This window comes from Gymnoscopelus microlampas (genome assembly GCF_963454915.1).
Source record: "Gymnoscopelus microlampas genome assembly, chromosome: 13".
Classification (NCBI taxonomy): Eukaryota; Metazoa; Chordata; class Actinopteri; order Myctophiformes; family Myctophidae; genus Gymnoscopelus; species Gymnoscopelus microlampas.
In genome coordinates this window covers 33,827,370-33,845,030 of record NC_139950.1, presented here as the reverse complement: position 1 = coordinate 33,845,030, position 17,661 = coordinate 33,827,370, and the positions used below count along the sequence as shown (strand labels likewise).

The 17,661-nt window shown below is 42.7% G+C and overlaps 2 protein-coding genes across 2 annotated transcripts in view; both read left to right on the top strand.

The window, feature by feature from the left end:
• LOC311059312 (ankyrin-3-like) overlaps nucleotides 1-9,482 on the top strand; it is a gene marked incomplete at its 5' end in the record, with an annotated part of 137,587 nt that extends 128,105 nt beyond the window's left edge. The window contains 5 exons of the mRNA XM_084077117.1: nucleotides 154-231; nucleotides 1,370-1,453; nucleotides 1,596-1,721; nucleotides 2,474-2,558; nucleotides 7,291-9,482. Coding sequence (XP_083933243.1) covers nucleotides 154-231; nucleotides 1,370-1,453; nucleotides 1,596-1,721; nucleotides 2,474-2,542 — 357 coding nt within the window. The 3' untranslated portion in view covers nucleotides 2,543-2,558; nucleotides 7,291-9,482. The remainder of the gene's footprint in view (nucleotides 1-153; nucleotides 232-1,369; nucleotides 1,454-1,595; nucleotides 1,722-2,473; nucleotides 2,559-7,290) is intronic.
• Nucleotides 9,483-10,900: 1,418 nt separating this feature from the next.
• LOC311058989 (coiled-coil domain-containing protein 6-like) overlaps nucleotides 10,901-17,661 on the top strand; it is a 30,202-nt gene continuing 23,441 nt past the window's right edge. The window contains exons 1-2 of the mRNA XM_084076555.1: nucleotides 10,901-11,307; nucleotides 12,680-12,829. Of these exons, the coding sequence (XP_083932681.1) occupies nucleotides 11,041-11,307; nucleotides 12,680-12,829 (417 nt within the window). The 5' untranslated portion in view covers nucleotides 10,901-11,040. The remainder of the gene's footprint in view (nucleotides 11,308-12,679; nucleotides 12,830-17,661) is intronic.

Below are 17,661 nucleotides of genomic sequence, written 5' to 3'. Positions count from 1 at the left end.
CTTTTGGGTCTTGAGCTAAAAAGGTTTGGAAAACCCTATCTGAGAAAACAGATAAAACACTGATAATGAATGATCTCACCCCTCTTTGTACTTGTTTCCTCTCTGACTCCTCGCATATCTGTCTGTGAAATGACCTTATAATAACTTCTGCAGCAGTATTGTAATGAGTCTGGCTCGGACGAGGAACGGACTGTTACCACCAGAGTGTTCCGGCGTCGGGTCATTCTAAAGGTACCCTGCTTGACCTGGCGTGCAGGCAGGGCCAGGCCTGGTTTGGTTTGGTTTTATCTGGTTCTGTTTGGATTGGTTCAGGCTACAGTCGAGGGTGGGGACTTTGGCCTGCATTGCAGTGGTGTTCGGGTAGTTGAGCATAGTTTGCGCTCTCTTTCTATTTCTTCCTTCTTTGGTGAATTCTATCTGTGCATAAACATTATTCATGTGTCAGAGATGCAAACCTCCTCACCTTTTGGCGGAAAATTGCCGTTTTGAGAGCAAGAGGTCACCTCCTAGATTAATTTGTGTGTGTTAAATGCAGAATTGGTCAATTTTATCTCCCTGACTGAGGAGTTTCAATAGTTGAATTGTATTCAGCAGATCAAAATGACAATTCAGCGATTTGTTTTGGCCTCCACTAACGTACTAGACATATACACACGCACACGCACACGCACACCCACACACACACACACACACACACACACACACACACACACACACACACACACACACACACTCACGCACACGCACACGCACACACACACACTTTCTGTTGGAAAGTAATTATTTAACTTTCGGGGGCAGTCGTTGTTTTTTTAGTAACATAATTTATATTGACAAAGTACTGTAGAACTCAAGAATCAAGAATATGCTCTAAACAGTAATCAGTAATCAATCAATATATTTTTTTAAATACCAATTTTATTGATTGGGTATTCATTTTGATTTCATTGAAGATTTCATACAAATAAGGCACCATGACAAACAAGGTAGTCATGCTTACTGTCTTGCGTAGTCACTAGTCACATCACAAAGGTCCATTCTAAGCCTGGAAAAACGCTCACAATGGCTGTTAGAATAACTTTTTCAGGCAGATGCAAATGTAAAAGCAACTCTTCTCTATCTACGCAATGTTCTCAGCTTTTCTTTTTTTTTACCTCTTACCTGTTTGCATTCCTGATGTACTGTATAAGCATTTTCATGAAAGCTTATGGTGTCTCGTCGCCTAACATTCAGTCTCTTACTAACTTGGATGCTCTCTTCTCTTGAGGTGGGTTTGCAGTGTGGTGGAGGTGCTGTTCAATTCAAGATTTTGTTTTGCTAACAGTCGAGCCAATCATTTTTGTTCCTGTATTCATTCCCTAATCATCAGGGCGAGCAGGCGAAGAACATCCCAGGCGAGTCTGTGACCGAGGAACAGTACATCGATGGAGGCGGTAACCTCATCACTAGAAAAGTAATGTGGGACTTTTGTCCCCCTGTGCCGTTCAGTTCTGACGTTGTATCTTTAGCATCCATTATAGGGAAAACAAACCTCTCTCTAACCTCCTTGAAAACCTCTATCCTCCATCCATCCACATACTTCTACGACTGCGCAGGTGATCAGGAAAGTTATACGGCGTGTGTCTCCCCCCACGCCTGAGGACCAGGGAGAGGACAAGGAGGGGATGTGGACCCTGGGAGACCCCTGGCCTAGTCCCATCCTCCAGGAGGAGGAGCCAGAGGTTGGCATGACAAGAGTGAAATGGTTCTCCCTCTGAGAGTGTTCAAGGGTTCAAGGGCCAAACAGATTCACTTGATAGCTGCATAACAAGGGAGACATACCTCTTCTCATTGTCTCAATGAAAAACAGTAACTGAAAAAACACAGTTGGTGGAAGGTAGAAAGCCTGTGTTCAGGGTGTATATATACACACACACACACACACATACATATACATATACATATATATAAATTATAGAATATATACACACACATATGTACACCCAATGGAATAATGCAGATAATTAAAGCCCTTTTGAACCTGACCTCAGAGGGGAACTTTGTGTGATGGTCTCTCCTTTGTGTCAGTGTTACAAAGAGAATGCTGACCATGACCCAGTTGTTTTGATGGTGTGCTACTATTGTGTGCAAGCATGAATCCACTATGGTTGACATGCATAACTTAGTTAATTATATAACTAATCCATGCTATAACCCTGCTCTGAAATGTTTGTCAGGCTTTGTGAATTCTAACATAATTTCTCAGTCCCCAGGTGTCAATGTGCTTAACAGTGACACTAATGCTAGCGCTTGCTGGGTTCTGCTCTGTTCAGATTGCTGGTTTCAGGTTGCTCTTCCTAAGACGCGCGGAGTGTCACTTTTTCCTCTAAGCTTGTTGTTTCGGGTTGCTGTGTTGGGTTACATCTTCTCTCCACCTTTGGAGGATTAGCATAACACATCTCATCTATATATTTATTGGTGTTTGTTCCAACAGGGAGAAGGAGCTAAGAACGGCAGGAGAAAGGAAGAGAGGAAGTCAGGAGATAAGAAGCTCCACTCGTAGGGATGTGCTCTGCCAGGTAGTGCACTATTTTGTATGCTGTCCATAAAACAAAACATTCAACATAGTACTCCCATTTTGTCTTATACAGTATATGTACGAAATGTTTCATTTGTTGGTCCACTGCTCTCCTGGGCTCTCAATTTATTAAGATTGCATAGAAATCATTCTACTGTTTATTCTCTGATATGCATGAAAGGAAAGATAAATAAACTCAGATACAGATACTGGAGTTGTGCTTACTGAGGTTGAGGCGAGACACAGTGGACTTCAAAAAAGTAGACCACATTTGACAAACTAAATATATAATGCCATTAGTTAGAAGAGAATACATTACATTACATTACAGTCATTTAGCAGACGCTTTTATCCAAAGCGACTTACAATAAGTGTATTCAACATAGGTAGGGAACGAAACTACTAATCACCAGAGGTCTTAAGTGTATTTCCTGTAAAAACAAGCAACCAAGAGTATACCTAGCGCTAAGGTAAAAGTGCAATATATCAGCTATCTACTTTCAAGCACATGAGATAAAATAGCCAAATCAAATGAGCACGAGCTAATCAATCCAATACAACAATAGTTCCTAAACTAGTTAACAACAAGTAGGCCAGGCAAAGAGGAAGGGTAGTGTTTCCTGAAGAGGTGGGTTTTCAGCCTGCGGCGAAAGATGGGCAGTGACTCTGCTGTCCTGACATCAGTGGGAAGTTCATTCCACCACTGTGGGGCCAGAACAGAAAAAAGTCGTGACCGTGTCGATCGACCAGAAGGACCGTTGAGTGGCGGGGGAGTCAGTCGCCCCTTGGTGGCCGACCGGAGTGGTCGGGAAGGGTTGTGGGCATTGACCAATACCCGGAGGTGAGAGGGAGCTGTTCCTTTCACTGCCCTATAGGCTAGCACCAGGGTTTTAAACTGAATGCGAGCCGCTACGGGGAGCCAGTGCAGGGAACGGAGAAGGATAGTTGTGTGAGAGAACTTGGGGCGGTTGAACACCAGACGAGCCGCAGCTTTCTGAACAAGCTCCAGGGGTCTGATGGCAGATGCCGGAGCGCCAGCCAGGAGGGAGTTGCAGTAGTCCAGGCGGGAGATGACAAGAGCCTGGATGAGCACCTGGGCTGCCTTCTCCGTGAGGAAGGGCCGAATTCTCCTGATGTTGTAGAGGAGGAATCTGCAGGACCGTGTCACTGATGCGATGTTAGCCGAGAACGACAGTTGATCGTCCAGGGTCACACCCAGATTCTTCGCAGTCCGAGTTGACGTCACCACAGCGTTCTCAATGGTGATGGCCATGTCTCGGTGAGGACAGCCCTTCCCCGGGATGAACATCAGCTCGGTCTTGTCCAGGTTGAGCTTCAGGTGGTTCGTCGACATCCACTCCGAGATGTCAGCCAGACAAGCAGCAATGCGTGCCTCCACTTGTGTGTCAGAGGGGGGGAATGAGAGGATCAGCTGGGTGTCATCGGCATAGCAGTGGTAGGAAAAGCCATGGGAGCGGATGACAGCACCAAGAGATGTAGTGTAGAGAGAGAAGAGAAGAGGACCCAGAACCGAGCCTTGGGGAACCCCAGTAGTGAGCCTGTGTGGTTCAGACACAGACCCTCCCAGCATCACCTGGTAGGAGCGACCCGTCAGGTAGGATGCAAACAGGGAGAGTGCAGAGCCTGAGACACCCATCCCCTCGAGGGTGGAGAGGAGGATCTGATGGTTCACTGTGTCGAACGCTGCAGACAGGTCCAGGAGTATCAGGACAGAGGAGAGAGAGTTCGCTCTAGCGGCATGGAGTGACTCCGCCACTGCCAGGAGGGCAGTCTCTGTCGAGTGACCCACTTTGAACCCAGACTGGTTGGAGTCCAGGAGGTTGTTCTGGTGGAGATACGAGGACAGTTGTTTGAACACAGCACGTTCGAGAGTTTTAGATAGGAAGGATAGAAGGGAAACCGGCCTGTAGTTCTTGACTTCAGAGGGGTCAAGTGTCGGTTTCTTGAGGAGGGGGGTGACTCTGGCAGTCTTGAAAGTAGAGGGAAAGTAACCAGATGTCAGAGAGGTGTTAATAAGGTGGGTTAAGAAGGGAAGAAGTTCAGGTGCAGTGGACTGCAGCAGAGGGGATGGGACAGGGTCCAGAGAGCATGAGGTGGGGCGGCTAGAGGTAACAAGGAGAAGGACCTCGTTAGGAGAAAGGGGAGAAAAGTGGGATAGAGAGGTGGAGGGGGGGGAGAGAGGAGTAGATGAAACTAGAGAGGGGAGGGTGGAAGAGGGACGGGTGTGGGTAGTGCGCAGGGCACCAGCCGGGGGAGGAGGGAATGAGGATCGGATATCGTTCACCTTCTTGTCAAAGAAGTTGGCGAAATCGTCAGGGACGAGGGACGAGGAGGGAGGAGGGGGAGGTGGTTGCAAGAGAGAGGAGAAAGTTTCAAAGAGTTTTTTAGGGTTAGAAGCAGAAGCCTGAATTTTAGTGCAGAAGAAAGCAGCTTTAGCAGCTGATAGAGAGGAGGAAAAGGTAGAAAGGAGAGATTGGAAGGTAAGGAGGTCCTCCGGGAGGTTGCCATTTCTCCATTTACGCTCAGCTGCTCTTAGGCTCCGTCTCTCAGTACGCACTGAGTCCGACAACCAGGGTGCAGGTGGAGTTTGGCGTGCAGGCCTGGTGGTGAGGGGACAGAGATGGTCCAGGGAAGAGGATAGAGTAGAGAAAAGAAGATCAGTGGCAGTGTCGGGGGATAGTAGGGCAAAGGATTCGGGGGCAGGGAGAGCAGAGAGGACAGAGGAGGAAAGATCAGAGGAGGATAGTGAGCGAAGGTTGCGACGTGAGGAAATCATGTGGGTAGGGAGGGGCTGTGGGGGGGGGGAGGAGAGAGAGAGAGAATAAGACATGAGGTAGTGATCAGAGAGTTTCTTACCCTTTTCACTGGGAGGAGGAGTGACGGACAGGTTAGCAGTAGAGCAGCCTCTGGTGAAGATCAGGTCCAGTTGGTTGCCCTTCTCGTGGGTAGGGGGAGATGGGGAAAGGACTATGTCGAAGGCGGCGAGAAACGACAGTAGTGGGTCTAGCTGCTTCTCGGTCGGGAGGTTGAAGTCACCCAGAAGGATGATTCCAGAGCCGTCGACCGGGAAGTGAGAGACTAGATGGTCGAGTTCCTCCAGGAAGCCACCAGCATGGCCCGGTGGGCGATAAACAACTGCAATGGTGAGCTTGACTGGATGAGAAACCGTGACCATGTGATATTCAAAAGAGTTAGGAGAGAATTGTGACAGTGAGACAGGAGAGTATTTCCATTTTCTGGAAATTAGGAGACCAGCACCACCACCTATCCGCACGCCTCTGGGAGTGTGAGAGAAAGAGAACACATCTGACAGAGCCGCGGGTGTAGCAGTGTTTTCTGGTGGGATCCAAGTCTCAGTCAGGGCAAGGAAGTTAAGGGAGAGCCCGGATGCGTAGCCTGTGATGAAAGCAGCTTTGCCTTCCACCACAGCCGAGCGGCAATTCCAGAGCCCCCCTGTTAGAATAGTTAAATGCCAAGAGTTAGAAGGAAGTGTGGGGGGGTTTCGTTACGGATTATTATTTTGTTCTGCTCTGTTCAGTACCAAATTTATTTTTATAGTTTTTTATTGTTCATAGTACCGACAGCAGTTTATACAGGGCATGCAGTACTTCAAAGACAAAAACATTAAGCCCGCCCAGTACTGAATTTCTTGAGATATAACTCATGTACTGGAGCCCAGTGTACATAGCATCTTTGTGTCACTGACAGACACAGCTTAAAAGCTGAGCACTGGCAGTGTTTCTCCATATCAGTAACCTCGCATCGCCAGGCTTTCCACTCAGAGGAAAGCCTGCTTTTCATTCCAAACTGACCACTGTGATCCGTTGTAGGCCACGCTTAAAAAAAAGTGGTTTCCGGCTGTGGTTTCCGGCAATTAGTTAATTCTCGCTAGTCGTGCTACGAGTTTAAATAAAATATGGATATACCAAACGATTACCATTATACGAAACAAAACGATTATGCCAAATGAAACAAATTATTACGCCCCTGTCCGAGAGGAAGCCTGATAACGCATAGTTAACAGAAAAATGAGCAAGGAGTTGATCCCAGTCTAACCTATCAGATGAGTGTGTATGTGTGTTTGTGACCGTATGCACATATGCCTTTGTGTCTGCATTGGGTGGTTACAGAAGTGTGTGTGTGTGTGTGTGTGTGCGTGTGCGTGTGTGTGTACAAAAATACATTTATTTCTTTTTGTTGTGAGGACTGGTTTTAGCAACGAGTTTCTATGGTAACTATGGTCACCATAACAACCCACAGACCATTATGTAATGCTCCTTCAAAACCAGTGGATGATCTTGTCATGTTATTGTTAAAACAAAATGCATCTTCAAAACCTTCAAATTATATTCAAATAGTTATGACTGCAAGTTCTTATTTTGAAATACAAGGATACTGGGAATTTATTTTCCCATTTAATTAATACCATGAGCATTTATATGCACATTTGGGCATTAGAAAAGGGAGTACTGTTTTTCCCCCGCTCTTTGCCGAAAATAGCCGATCTACAAGCGTTGTGAGCTTGTAGATCTGCTATTTTCGGCTTAAGTTTTCCTTAGAATAGGGATGCTAGGGCTCAAGTGGTTCATGTAAAACAATTATCCAACACGCAAAGATTTGGCAGCCCCCCTGTAGTAGCTCTGAGGACTGCCCAGGGGTTCCAGACCCCCTGTTGAAGACCCCTGTAAAGCATAATTTCTTCTATCTTCCAGGTGTAGAGAGACTTCCCGGGTCTCCTGGGGATGAAAGATACAACAGGAGTGGAGAGCCAGAATGGGAAGAGTCACGGCCCAACGGGCGCAGTGTGCAACTTTCCATTTCTAAAGCATGGTGGTTTTCAAGGGAGAAGACTTGACCCGTCTGACTTTTAGCATGAGCATGAAAAACTCACTTCCCCCTGTCAATCAAGAGGACCTGGGAGGTTCTCAACAGCGGACCTGTGGAGGGAAGATTCTGCTTCCTTGTTTTGTGTGACTCAATAATACGTGCCATTGGTCCACTGGTGTCGTGAGATACATTGAGGAGCGTTGTTTGACGTGACAGTGGGGAAAACACTCCCGTTACAGAGAACCCCCTCCACCTCCACACAAACACACAGGTGAAACTGAACATGACACTATGCCCTGTGACCAAAGATGGCACAAAAGCTCAATTCAAGTGGTGGAAGACGAGAAAGAAGTAAATGAAATGACAGCAACAAAAAATCCCATTGAAATGAACACTCCAGATCCACATTCAACACTCGCCTTATCGTTTTTTCTTGGACCCATTATTGTCAGGATGTAAATTGTTTTGGGTTGGGGTTTTTTTCCTTCCTTTTTAAAAACTGAAACTAACACGAAGGCTTTTTTCTGTATATAAAGTGACGACGTGTAAAATTCTTTAAAAAAACAAACAAACAAAAAAAGAAACGATAAGTTGCAGGTTTTAGAATGCACAGAGAAGGGTGAACTTTTCAAGTGCATTCAAAATTTAATCAAAGCTAAACGGTTCCACTTTTAAGGAAAGATTTGAGTGTAACTTCACATGTTCTTGTATAATTAATTATTATAGCAGGTATAATGTTTGTATATGAAAAAAAAAAAGCTGGTTCGATTTTAACAGAGGAAATTTCCAGAGAATCTTCTGCAAATTTCAGTTAATTCCCAAAGTGGGAATGGATCTAATCCTGCGAAAGCAGCCTTTCAGAGTACTCATATTTTCATGCATGCTGTTCACATTATTTTAAGTACAATTTTTACAAGTTTGCAAACACTGTATTCAAACGAAAAATGAAACCCTTTATCTGTGTACACGTATATCCCTAACATTTGTCACCAATTTTATATTTTAAATGAAAAAAAAGGATACCATTAAAAGCATTTATCATGTTGGGAATGAGGAAACCGTATGAAGAAAAAAAAAGTCCTATAGCTTCTCAAGGGTCTAATGTCTTGTCTGTCTATGTTAAAGCGAGGGGCGGCTTCTGCTACGAGAAAGAAATAACCTGAATGTAAATGCTAGTAGGCTGGCTCGCTGTAAAATTCTAACTGTATGGTGTGTTTTGGCTATAAGGTATAGGAGTCTCTGTACACTGTAAGACTGTTTGTAACCATTTTAGCAGTGTGTCAATTTGGTTTTCTAAAGGCTGCTGTGGTAGTAACGAAAAACTGGGGCATTTCATTTTTTGGGTTTTTTGGTGAAGTATTTCCTTAATTTAAAACTTACTCACATTAAGGTCACATAAAGACATTATTTGATTGTAGCTCTAAATAGCATATTGTATGACAAAAACACTGGATGGTCAAGACAATTATTTAAGCATTAAATAAATTGTGTTTAACTCTGAAACTGTGTGATCTTTTTAGGCTTCGGAATCTGTATATGCCGTGTCGAATAGCATTATTTTTTTATTTATTTTTTTTGTTTTATGTTGGGTTTTTTGATAGCTCATTGGCAAACAATTACTTTGCATTATAGGCATTCTCTTTGTATTGGTTTGGATTAGATGCCCATGTAGTTCAAGTGTGGTGTTCTCCTGGTGTGACGGCTCAGACTTTAGTGTGCTGATGTTTATGCTGTGGACATGAAAACCATGTAAAGGACTTTTTCTTTTCTTTCTTTTTTTAGGTGAATCACGTAGGGTGTTGTATCCCCTTACCCAATTATGTCAATCAGAGGATAGAGGATCCTTTGATATGGTTGAACTATCAATTTTGTCAATTTTGTTTGATATGTGTTTTCACCTGAGCAGATTTTTCGATGTACAATTCTTACTAACAGAGTGAAGCCATTGAAATGTAACTATTCTAGCACTTTGGTTATTCAAGGTCTTCTTTTAGAGGCTATAGCAGCAATGATGCCACCACAAATGTTTCAGACGTCTTTAAAAAATCAAATAAATGAATAAAAAAAATAACAAAAAGGCATTGATTTTGCAATCAGTTGTTTCTGTTTGTGTTTTTGTCTCATCGTACATCTTTTCTTCAGAACATAAGCAAGCGGCGAGAAAGCTAGTTTTAAAAAACCTAAACCTACTTTTCAATGTTGAGTGTCAGTCATTACATTATCATTAAGTGGTCCCTTTTCAAACATTTATTTTATGGTGTTATATCTTTGTTGGATGATATGGTAGTCTTCCTATATAAAATAGCATTTAGCTATTTATTTTTTGATTAAAGGAGATTAAAGTTTTAATAGGTTAAACAGATCTCAGCTACTGTAGCTTGGCCCTGCTATAGGGGGAAGATGGGTAACCTGAACCTCTATTAATTCTGGTGCACCTATGTTTTTATGGGTTTATAAGCACTTTATAACTACTACAAAGTGCAAAATTGGAGTACAACTACAAGGCATGAACACAAACGACAGGGTAAATGGTCAAGTACAGTGCGAAGAAATCAAGTGAGCGCTGCAAAGTAACATATATCAGGTAACGTTTTGACCAATAAATTAGGTCATTGTGATGATCATTATGATTATGTTGTTATTATACATCTATATGGATACAAGAAGAGTGGGCACTAAGGAAAAGTGGACACCTCGATGCAAAATTGTCTATTTTGTCCAAAATGTTGAAAAATAAAATATTTGAAAGATGGTCTTAAGTAATGTAAAGTATACATGATGTGAACATGCACGGTACACCATTATCAGACTTAAATGTACCCTTCAGCTTCTTGTTTATGCCCAAAATGACTGGATATACAGATTTTGTGGCAATTTGTAGCAATTGTAGAAATATTAGGCCTTAATTGTCGAATGTTCAATCATGTTCTAATCATATATACTTCACATTACTTAAGACCGTTATCCCATTTTTTATAAAATGTTTTTTTTTTTACATTTTGGACAAAATAGCCAATTCTACATGGAGGTGAGGTGCCAAGCAGTGGTGGAAAGTTACTAATTACGTTTACTCAAGTACTGTTACTCCACTACAATTATTTGAAAACTTCAGTTACTAGTTACTTTGTAGATTTTGATTATTATTACAAAACATGCAGTAGCCACTTCGGCCCTAAAAATCATTTTCAAAGGATTTTTTATACATTTTATACATTTGAAAACGTGAAATGGGACATTCTGCATAAGGAGTACTTTATACTTTTGGTACTTCAAATACATTTTGATACCAAATACTTTTGAACTTTTACTCAAGTAAATTTTCCAGACTTTTACTTGTAACAGAGTATTTCTACTTTTTGATACTGATACTTTAAAAAAAAAAAGTTTTTCCACCACTGGACAAAAAATGTGCCAATTTTACATGGAAAGGTGCCCAGTCTTCCTGTTGAGTTATGTAGTCGTTGGAGTAAACAGCCACAGGGTGGCGCTATCTCGACAATCGCCAGCAAGGTCACACGGTCCTCAGTCTGCCTGCCTGCAGAGCAGCCGCCGTGGTTCCTGCTCTGCTCTCCACTCAGTACTGTCGCACTCTCTCTCACACACACACACACACACACACACACACACAGTCAGCCATGGCGGACAGTGCAAGCGAAAGCGACACCGACGGCGCTGGGAGCAGCTCGGCCGTCCCCATGTCCACCTCCTCCTCCTCCTCGGCCTCCAACTCGGGCAAACCGAGCGTGGTCATCTCCCAGTTCCGTCTGGAGGAGCTGACCAACCGCCTGGCCTCGCTGCAGCAGGAGAACAAAGTTCTGAAGATCGAGCTGGAGACGTTCAAACTCAAGTGCAAAGCCCTGCAGGAGGAGAACAGGGACCTCCGCAAGGCGAGCGTCACCATTGTGAGTTAGCTAGCGGTTTAGCCTGGAGGCTAATTCATAATGTTTATACTTAATGACGTTCTTTTTAGCGGATGAAAGTGTCGCCGAGACTCGGGCTGCCACTGTTTAATGTCAGTTAAAACGTTAGTTCTGTGGAGAGAAATGGCCAAGAAGTGGAAGACAGCTGGTTTATTATGAACACATGAAGTAGCTGCTGTGCTAACTATGGACCAGAGCTATGCTAATGTTAGCTAAACTAACGCTCGTTGCTTGGGCTAAATGAGCTTGTGAGCTAGCGTTAGCTGGATGATCCTTGGGTTATTAAGTAGCTAGCGAGCTCGCTTTGTTTTGTTTTTGCGTTGCTAATGCTGGCTAACGCTAGCAGGTGGGTATGCTGCTGCTGTGGTGATGTCAAGTTGAGAAGAGCTTAAGTGCAGGGTTGTTGCCACCCCGGGGTGCAACCAGGCTAGCAACTTGCTGGAGTGATGTTATTATTGGTAACTTGGATGATATAAAGGGCTGACAGACGGCATTGTCCCCATGTTACGTCCCAACAAAGCTATTGTTAATTGGATAATTGGTGTGAGCTTAGCTGTACCCTTAGCATGGATCAATGCGTCATATTATGTCCTCTTGCTTGATTCATCAGTCTGAGCCAGTGTCACACAAAAAGGTGTAACCGATCACTTGAAAAGGTGGGAACTGGGAAGCAGGTAGGCCTAACTTTGCTAAATGCCAGCTTTGAATATTGACCAGTCAGCCCACATTGCACTAGTCTGACCCCCCCCCCTCTCTCTCTCTCTCTCTCTCTCTCTCTCTCTCTCTCTCTCTCTCTCTCTCTCTCTCTCTGAATGTATGTGGCTTAGCTAGCTATTTGGTATCCATTGTCCTTCTCATTGTGCTTGAACAAGTGATAAAGACTCCCAGCTTGCAAAAGATAATGTGGCCTTGATGTGAATGAGAGTATGATGATGGAGAACGCGAGAGCGACACCGACAAGGGCAATGATATGACACCTGCTGTGTGGTGGCTACTCTTCCACCCTTCTTTAGAGCCCACACACCCCACCCCACACATGTGCACCCTCCTCAACACTTTCACTTCTCCCCTTACTGTCAGTCACCCATTACTGCAATATCTTGAGTCACGAGGGGAAAATGCAGGTTCCTCTTTTGCTGGCAAATGTCTCTGCAGCAGATGTTGGGGTGGTTGGTTGATGGGTGGTGGGTGTGTGCATGCTGCATGTGTGTGTGCCTTATGTGCAGAAATTATTTGGAAGCGCTTTCAGCAGGATGAAGGCTACTGTCCAACATTTTGGCACATCGGCCTGCCAGTCCCATCAAAGTCTAACCCCCACCCTCACATTTTCTCGACTTGTGTGTCTGTCTTGCAGCAAGCACGAGCAGAGCAGGAGGAAGAGTTTATCAGCAACACTCTGTTTAAGAAGATCCAGGCCCTACAGAAAGAAAAGGAGACTCTAGCTGTCAACTATGAAAAGGAAGAGGAATTTCTCACCAACGAGCTGTCGAGGAAGCTCATGCAAGTGAGTGATGGGTATGGGGCAAGAAGCTTTTTGTTATTCATTGACCATAGTGAGCTCTCTCAGTCCAAGCAACATTATAAATGAATGCTTAAACACCGATTTGATTGCCCAATGAAGTGACAAGGAGAATACTAAGCAAAGTTACTGACACTGCCAACATTTACCAGTATCTGGGCTGTTGGCTTGTACTGTTTTCCTACTCTTAAAAGGAGAAAAGGTGCTGTGGTTGTTGGTGCTGGTTTGGGTTGTGATGGTTGGGGGAGCTAAGCAATTCTGCACCCATGCTGGAGCTATTACCTGTAACCTGATCTTTCATCAGGTTGAATACAAGTGCATTATAAGTATTTTTAACATTTGTAATGTTTTTTTTTTTTAATGTAATTTGACCATCCTCAATAGTTTTTCTTTTCCAAAGGAAAAGAAGTTCCCATACACAAGGGACAAATGACCCTTAAAATATTTGAGAAATAATATATAAAACATGAAGATTGTAATAACCTGACATTCTGATACCAATCCTGTTTTTTTTCCTGCCTCGAATGGAGGCGGAGGTGATAATCTGTAAAATCCTGAGTGTTAATCGGGAGTGTACAAATGTAACCAAATGGACTGTACAGGTCCATTTGGATAAATTATCAAGATGATTTTACTGTGTGCCACCCTGGTCATGTGCACACACACAAGTGCATGTGTAGTGTTAACTCAACTGGCTCAATTAGAGACTTATTATTTTGTATTTGTTATAAGCAATACATTTTAGTAAATAACCATTATCATCTTTTTTAAAGCATATTCTATTTAAACTATTACAGGTGCAGTGGGTCACTGAGTAATAATGCATACCAAATAAATAAGGCTGTAGTCCTCTTGCAGTGTAGTTGAGCAGTTCATTAAAGCCATTATTTTCATCTGCACTACTTGACAACCAGGGGCTGAACATTTCCGTCCCCTATTTTTGCTCTCCTTGTATTCTAAGGCCTCCTGGTCTGGTGACTCCTTCAGTATATTTTTGTATTTTTCTGGTACAGTTAAATGAGGAGATTATGTGCACATCTTGTACCTGTATTCAGGCCAGGTGCTGGATAACGAGGCTGGAATCAAAGATCATTTAAAATGTCCAAATACTGGGTACAAGCTCTCAAACAAATGTATTTAAAGGAAACAACTGTGGAAGCTTTAACCCAGTGTTCTCTATTATTCTGATGCAGACATGAATAGTGATGGTGTCAATCGCATTGTCTGTAGTATAGACAGGGGCTGTGAGGGTGAATGCAGCTGCAAGGCTCAGGGTGGGATACAGCTCAGAGGATTCTGGAGATGCAGTGCAAGCCCCAGAAGCATCTCTTCCAGGGATTTGGTCTGAAGTAAAGCAAAATGAGAACAAAGATACGGTTAATCTTTAAAACCAATAGACTTTGGTGGTAGTGCAGTTAAAGTAACTGAATACATTGCAACTTAGGAGTCCCACTCAGACAGCAAACCAGACTCCCTCCGTCTTGGGAACTGCTCTGCCAGTGTCATCATCTCAGCATCCCCATACTCTGCAGAGTTTGTCAGAGTGTGTCTGGGAAAGAACAAACTAGAGACAGAAAAACTGCTAGTGTTCGGGAATCGGCTCTCAATATTCTCAGACACTGCGGTCAAAAATGGCTCATGCACCTGTAGGAGATTTGAACATATTTAAATCAAATAGATCTTGAGTCAACATTAAGTACATTCATACTTAGAGGATGGTATGTACAATATACTGAAATACTTGGTGTTCTTTCTTGAACCTCTCCCCATTGAAGTATGCATCTGATTGGAGCTATGCCTGCCAACAGTCCTTGAAGTTGACTAGGTTTCTCTCTCTCAGCTGTGTCAGGGATGTCTTCAGCACTGTGACCTGAGGTCAAGCATGACGGCTTAGCTTGCTAGGAATATCATTACATGAACTGGAAGACCAACTACCGTAGTATTGATCTCATACCTCCTGCTCCACCTGGACCAACGATTACCAGTGCATACCCAAGTTGCATGCACAAGACAGGGGAAAATAACTGACTCAAAGGAATGCAGAGTAGAGTTCTCAAATTCTGCCTGAACCCGACCCTACCCGACCCTACGTTTTCGGGCGGGCCCAAAATGTATGCTAATTAGTCGGGTCGAGCGTTCTGTAAAAATAACTATTTACCCCAAAACAGACATTTCAACTGCCCCTAGCGACAGAACGGTAAGGTCATGGCAGTGGATGTGTTGGATGCAGCTGATAGGGAACTTTACTCGTATATCTTGTTCGTCGCCGTCCGACCTTCCTAGCCTGTGTTATTAAAGAAATCGAAAATGGCCAAAAATCTGTGAAATTCAAGATGTTCAAGATGTTTTGGCCATTATCTCTGGAATGGAAGATACAATCTGCTCAGTTCAAAGCTTGTTGGATGCGCGACTTTGAGGACATTAAACACACAACAACACCTTTTGGGGGTTTCAGGCCTAAAATTATGGTTATTGTTCGGGCCGGGCCCTGTTCGGGCTGGCCCAGTTAGGGCTGGGCTTTAAATTTAAGGCCTGTTGAGAACCCTAATACAGAGCTGTTGGATAATTCTGTGCTTTGAACGAGAGGTCTGCAGTGAAAGCAGGCGGAATCTGGTGCAGCATATCTGGTTCTTCCTTATTTGACTCCCACCTGGTAGTGTTAATTAAATCGGCGAATATATACTTCGTTCACCAGGGTCTATCCTATTCCCTCTCCTTTTTTTCCTCTACACCATAGTGTTTACGACTGCTGGTCCTGTTAGAACCATAATACGACCCACACAGCGCACACAGTTATCAGGCCAGGGAATGAGTCCTGGAGTCTCTTTCCAACTCAGTTTTTTTCTCCCTAAATAATTCAGCGAAAATAGCTGATCTGCAAGCTCACAGCGTGTTGCATGGTTGTGAGCTTGCAGATTGGATATTTTCACTATTTTTGTGTAACAAAGTATCAAATGGGGCTCAAGTGATTAATCGGGCAAATCAATTTAATCGATTATAAAGAATACGTTTTTTTGCGTTGATTCATTGATGTATTAAAAAAAATGAATACAAATGATATTGGGGGAAAAAAACGGGCACCTCGATTTATTCAATTAATTGAAAAAGTAATCGATAGAATAATTCCTAAGAAGATAGTTGTGTGTGTGTGTGTGTATGTATGTATGTATGTATGTATATATATATATATATATATATATATATATAATTTTTTTTCTTTTTTTTAAAAGTAATTTTAATCAGAATATACATGTACATTTCATTTTATTGTAGAAACGCATCTCGCCTCACAACAAGTTGCTTGGCGAAAGAGATGTTAGTGGTCTCATCAACCATTAATCCCCACACAGGATTTTGACAACTCTGCTGGGTTTCCAAAATCTAGCCGATGATCTCCACCATTTCGTCAATTATGTGGCTGCTTGTACTGTATATCCTTGGGGCAGAAAAGTAATTAGTGTGGCGTGGCCTACTTGACAGTAATTATGTGGAGAAGTTCAAATTACAATCATTGAAGAATTTACATTGAAACCATGAAAATGAGCACAGCCCACTCACTTGCATAAGCAAATAATGTTGCTCATTCATTGTAGTATTCATTGTAGCAGCCTTCAAGAATCCTGTAGGTAATGTCCTCTCTCTAATGGTACACTGCCGGGTTCTCCTAAAAACACCACGGGTAATAATTATTTTAATCACCTATTTTATATCCGATTTTTGTATCTTTCCTTCTGCCACTTAATGATAGCTGCAATGTTTTGCCGTTTTAAGGTAACTATCCATCGTGTAGGCCGCCGCATGGGGGCACAGTGGTTTTGGGGTAGGTAGGCTAGCTCATTATGTCTGAGCAAGGTAAATTTAGCACATTGTGGATGTGCTAAAGAAAGATGCTGATGCGGAAAGCACAATCGAGCTGGCCAGAACACCTGATACTTTTTTCTAGCTAGCTGTTACCATGTGGGAGGTAGCTTGATTGAGCATGCTAATTGAGGTTAGTGTTTCCATGAATTCTTTATCGTAATTTCTTTAAGAAAATAAATAGTTCACTTTATACTCCAAGTTTGCACATAATCCACATTATCGCCTCAAAGTTTTTGAAGTACTTCTCCCAAAGACGAATTTGATCAATTTAAAAAATGTTGACAAATTAATGAATTCATTAGTTCATAAATTAATGAATTCATGAATTCATTAATTCATAAATTGACTTCTTTCTATACCATATGACATGGAAAATATAGCCTGAGCAAATAACACTTACATTTCCATTTTATTCCCATTATTTGTCCTGCACTCTTGACTATGATCCTCTCCATTACCGGTCCCTTCCACTTCTTGTCAGTAACATGAATTATTACTTTTTAACTGCCTCTAATAATCAGATAATGTCTGCACTGTTTCACCTGCCCTCATGAATCTCCTCCTCGGCAACTGGCCTTGTAACGGAATCACTGATTCTTCCAGCCACATCTGCAAAGCTGAACACATTGCAATAATGGGTTTCAACTCTAATTTAGAAAACTTTATTTTGTTGTTGAAAAACTTGTTGCTTGGATTGAAAAGAAATTATATTGACATGTTCAAACAGCCACAAAATATCAGGGCGCCACCTGACACATTTCTGCTGTAGGGAAAGAACTCTTTAGTGAAAATTGCAGCTCTTTAATGCCATAATTGGAGTTATAAATGACAAATTCATCAAGTGCAACGCTTGTTGAAAAGAAATGTGTTTTCCACAAAGACACCTTTTTTGCTGAGCTGGACACAGCACCATGTAGGTGTCTGCTTCTTAATTCTCTGCAGGAAAAACTAAATAT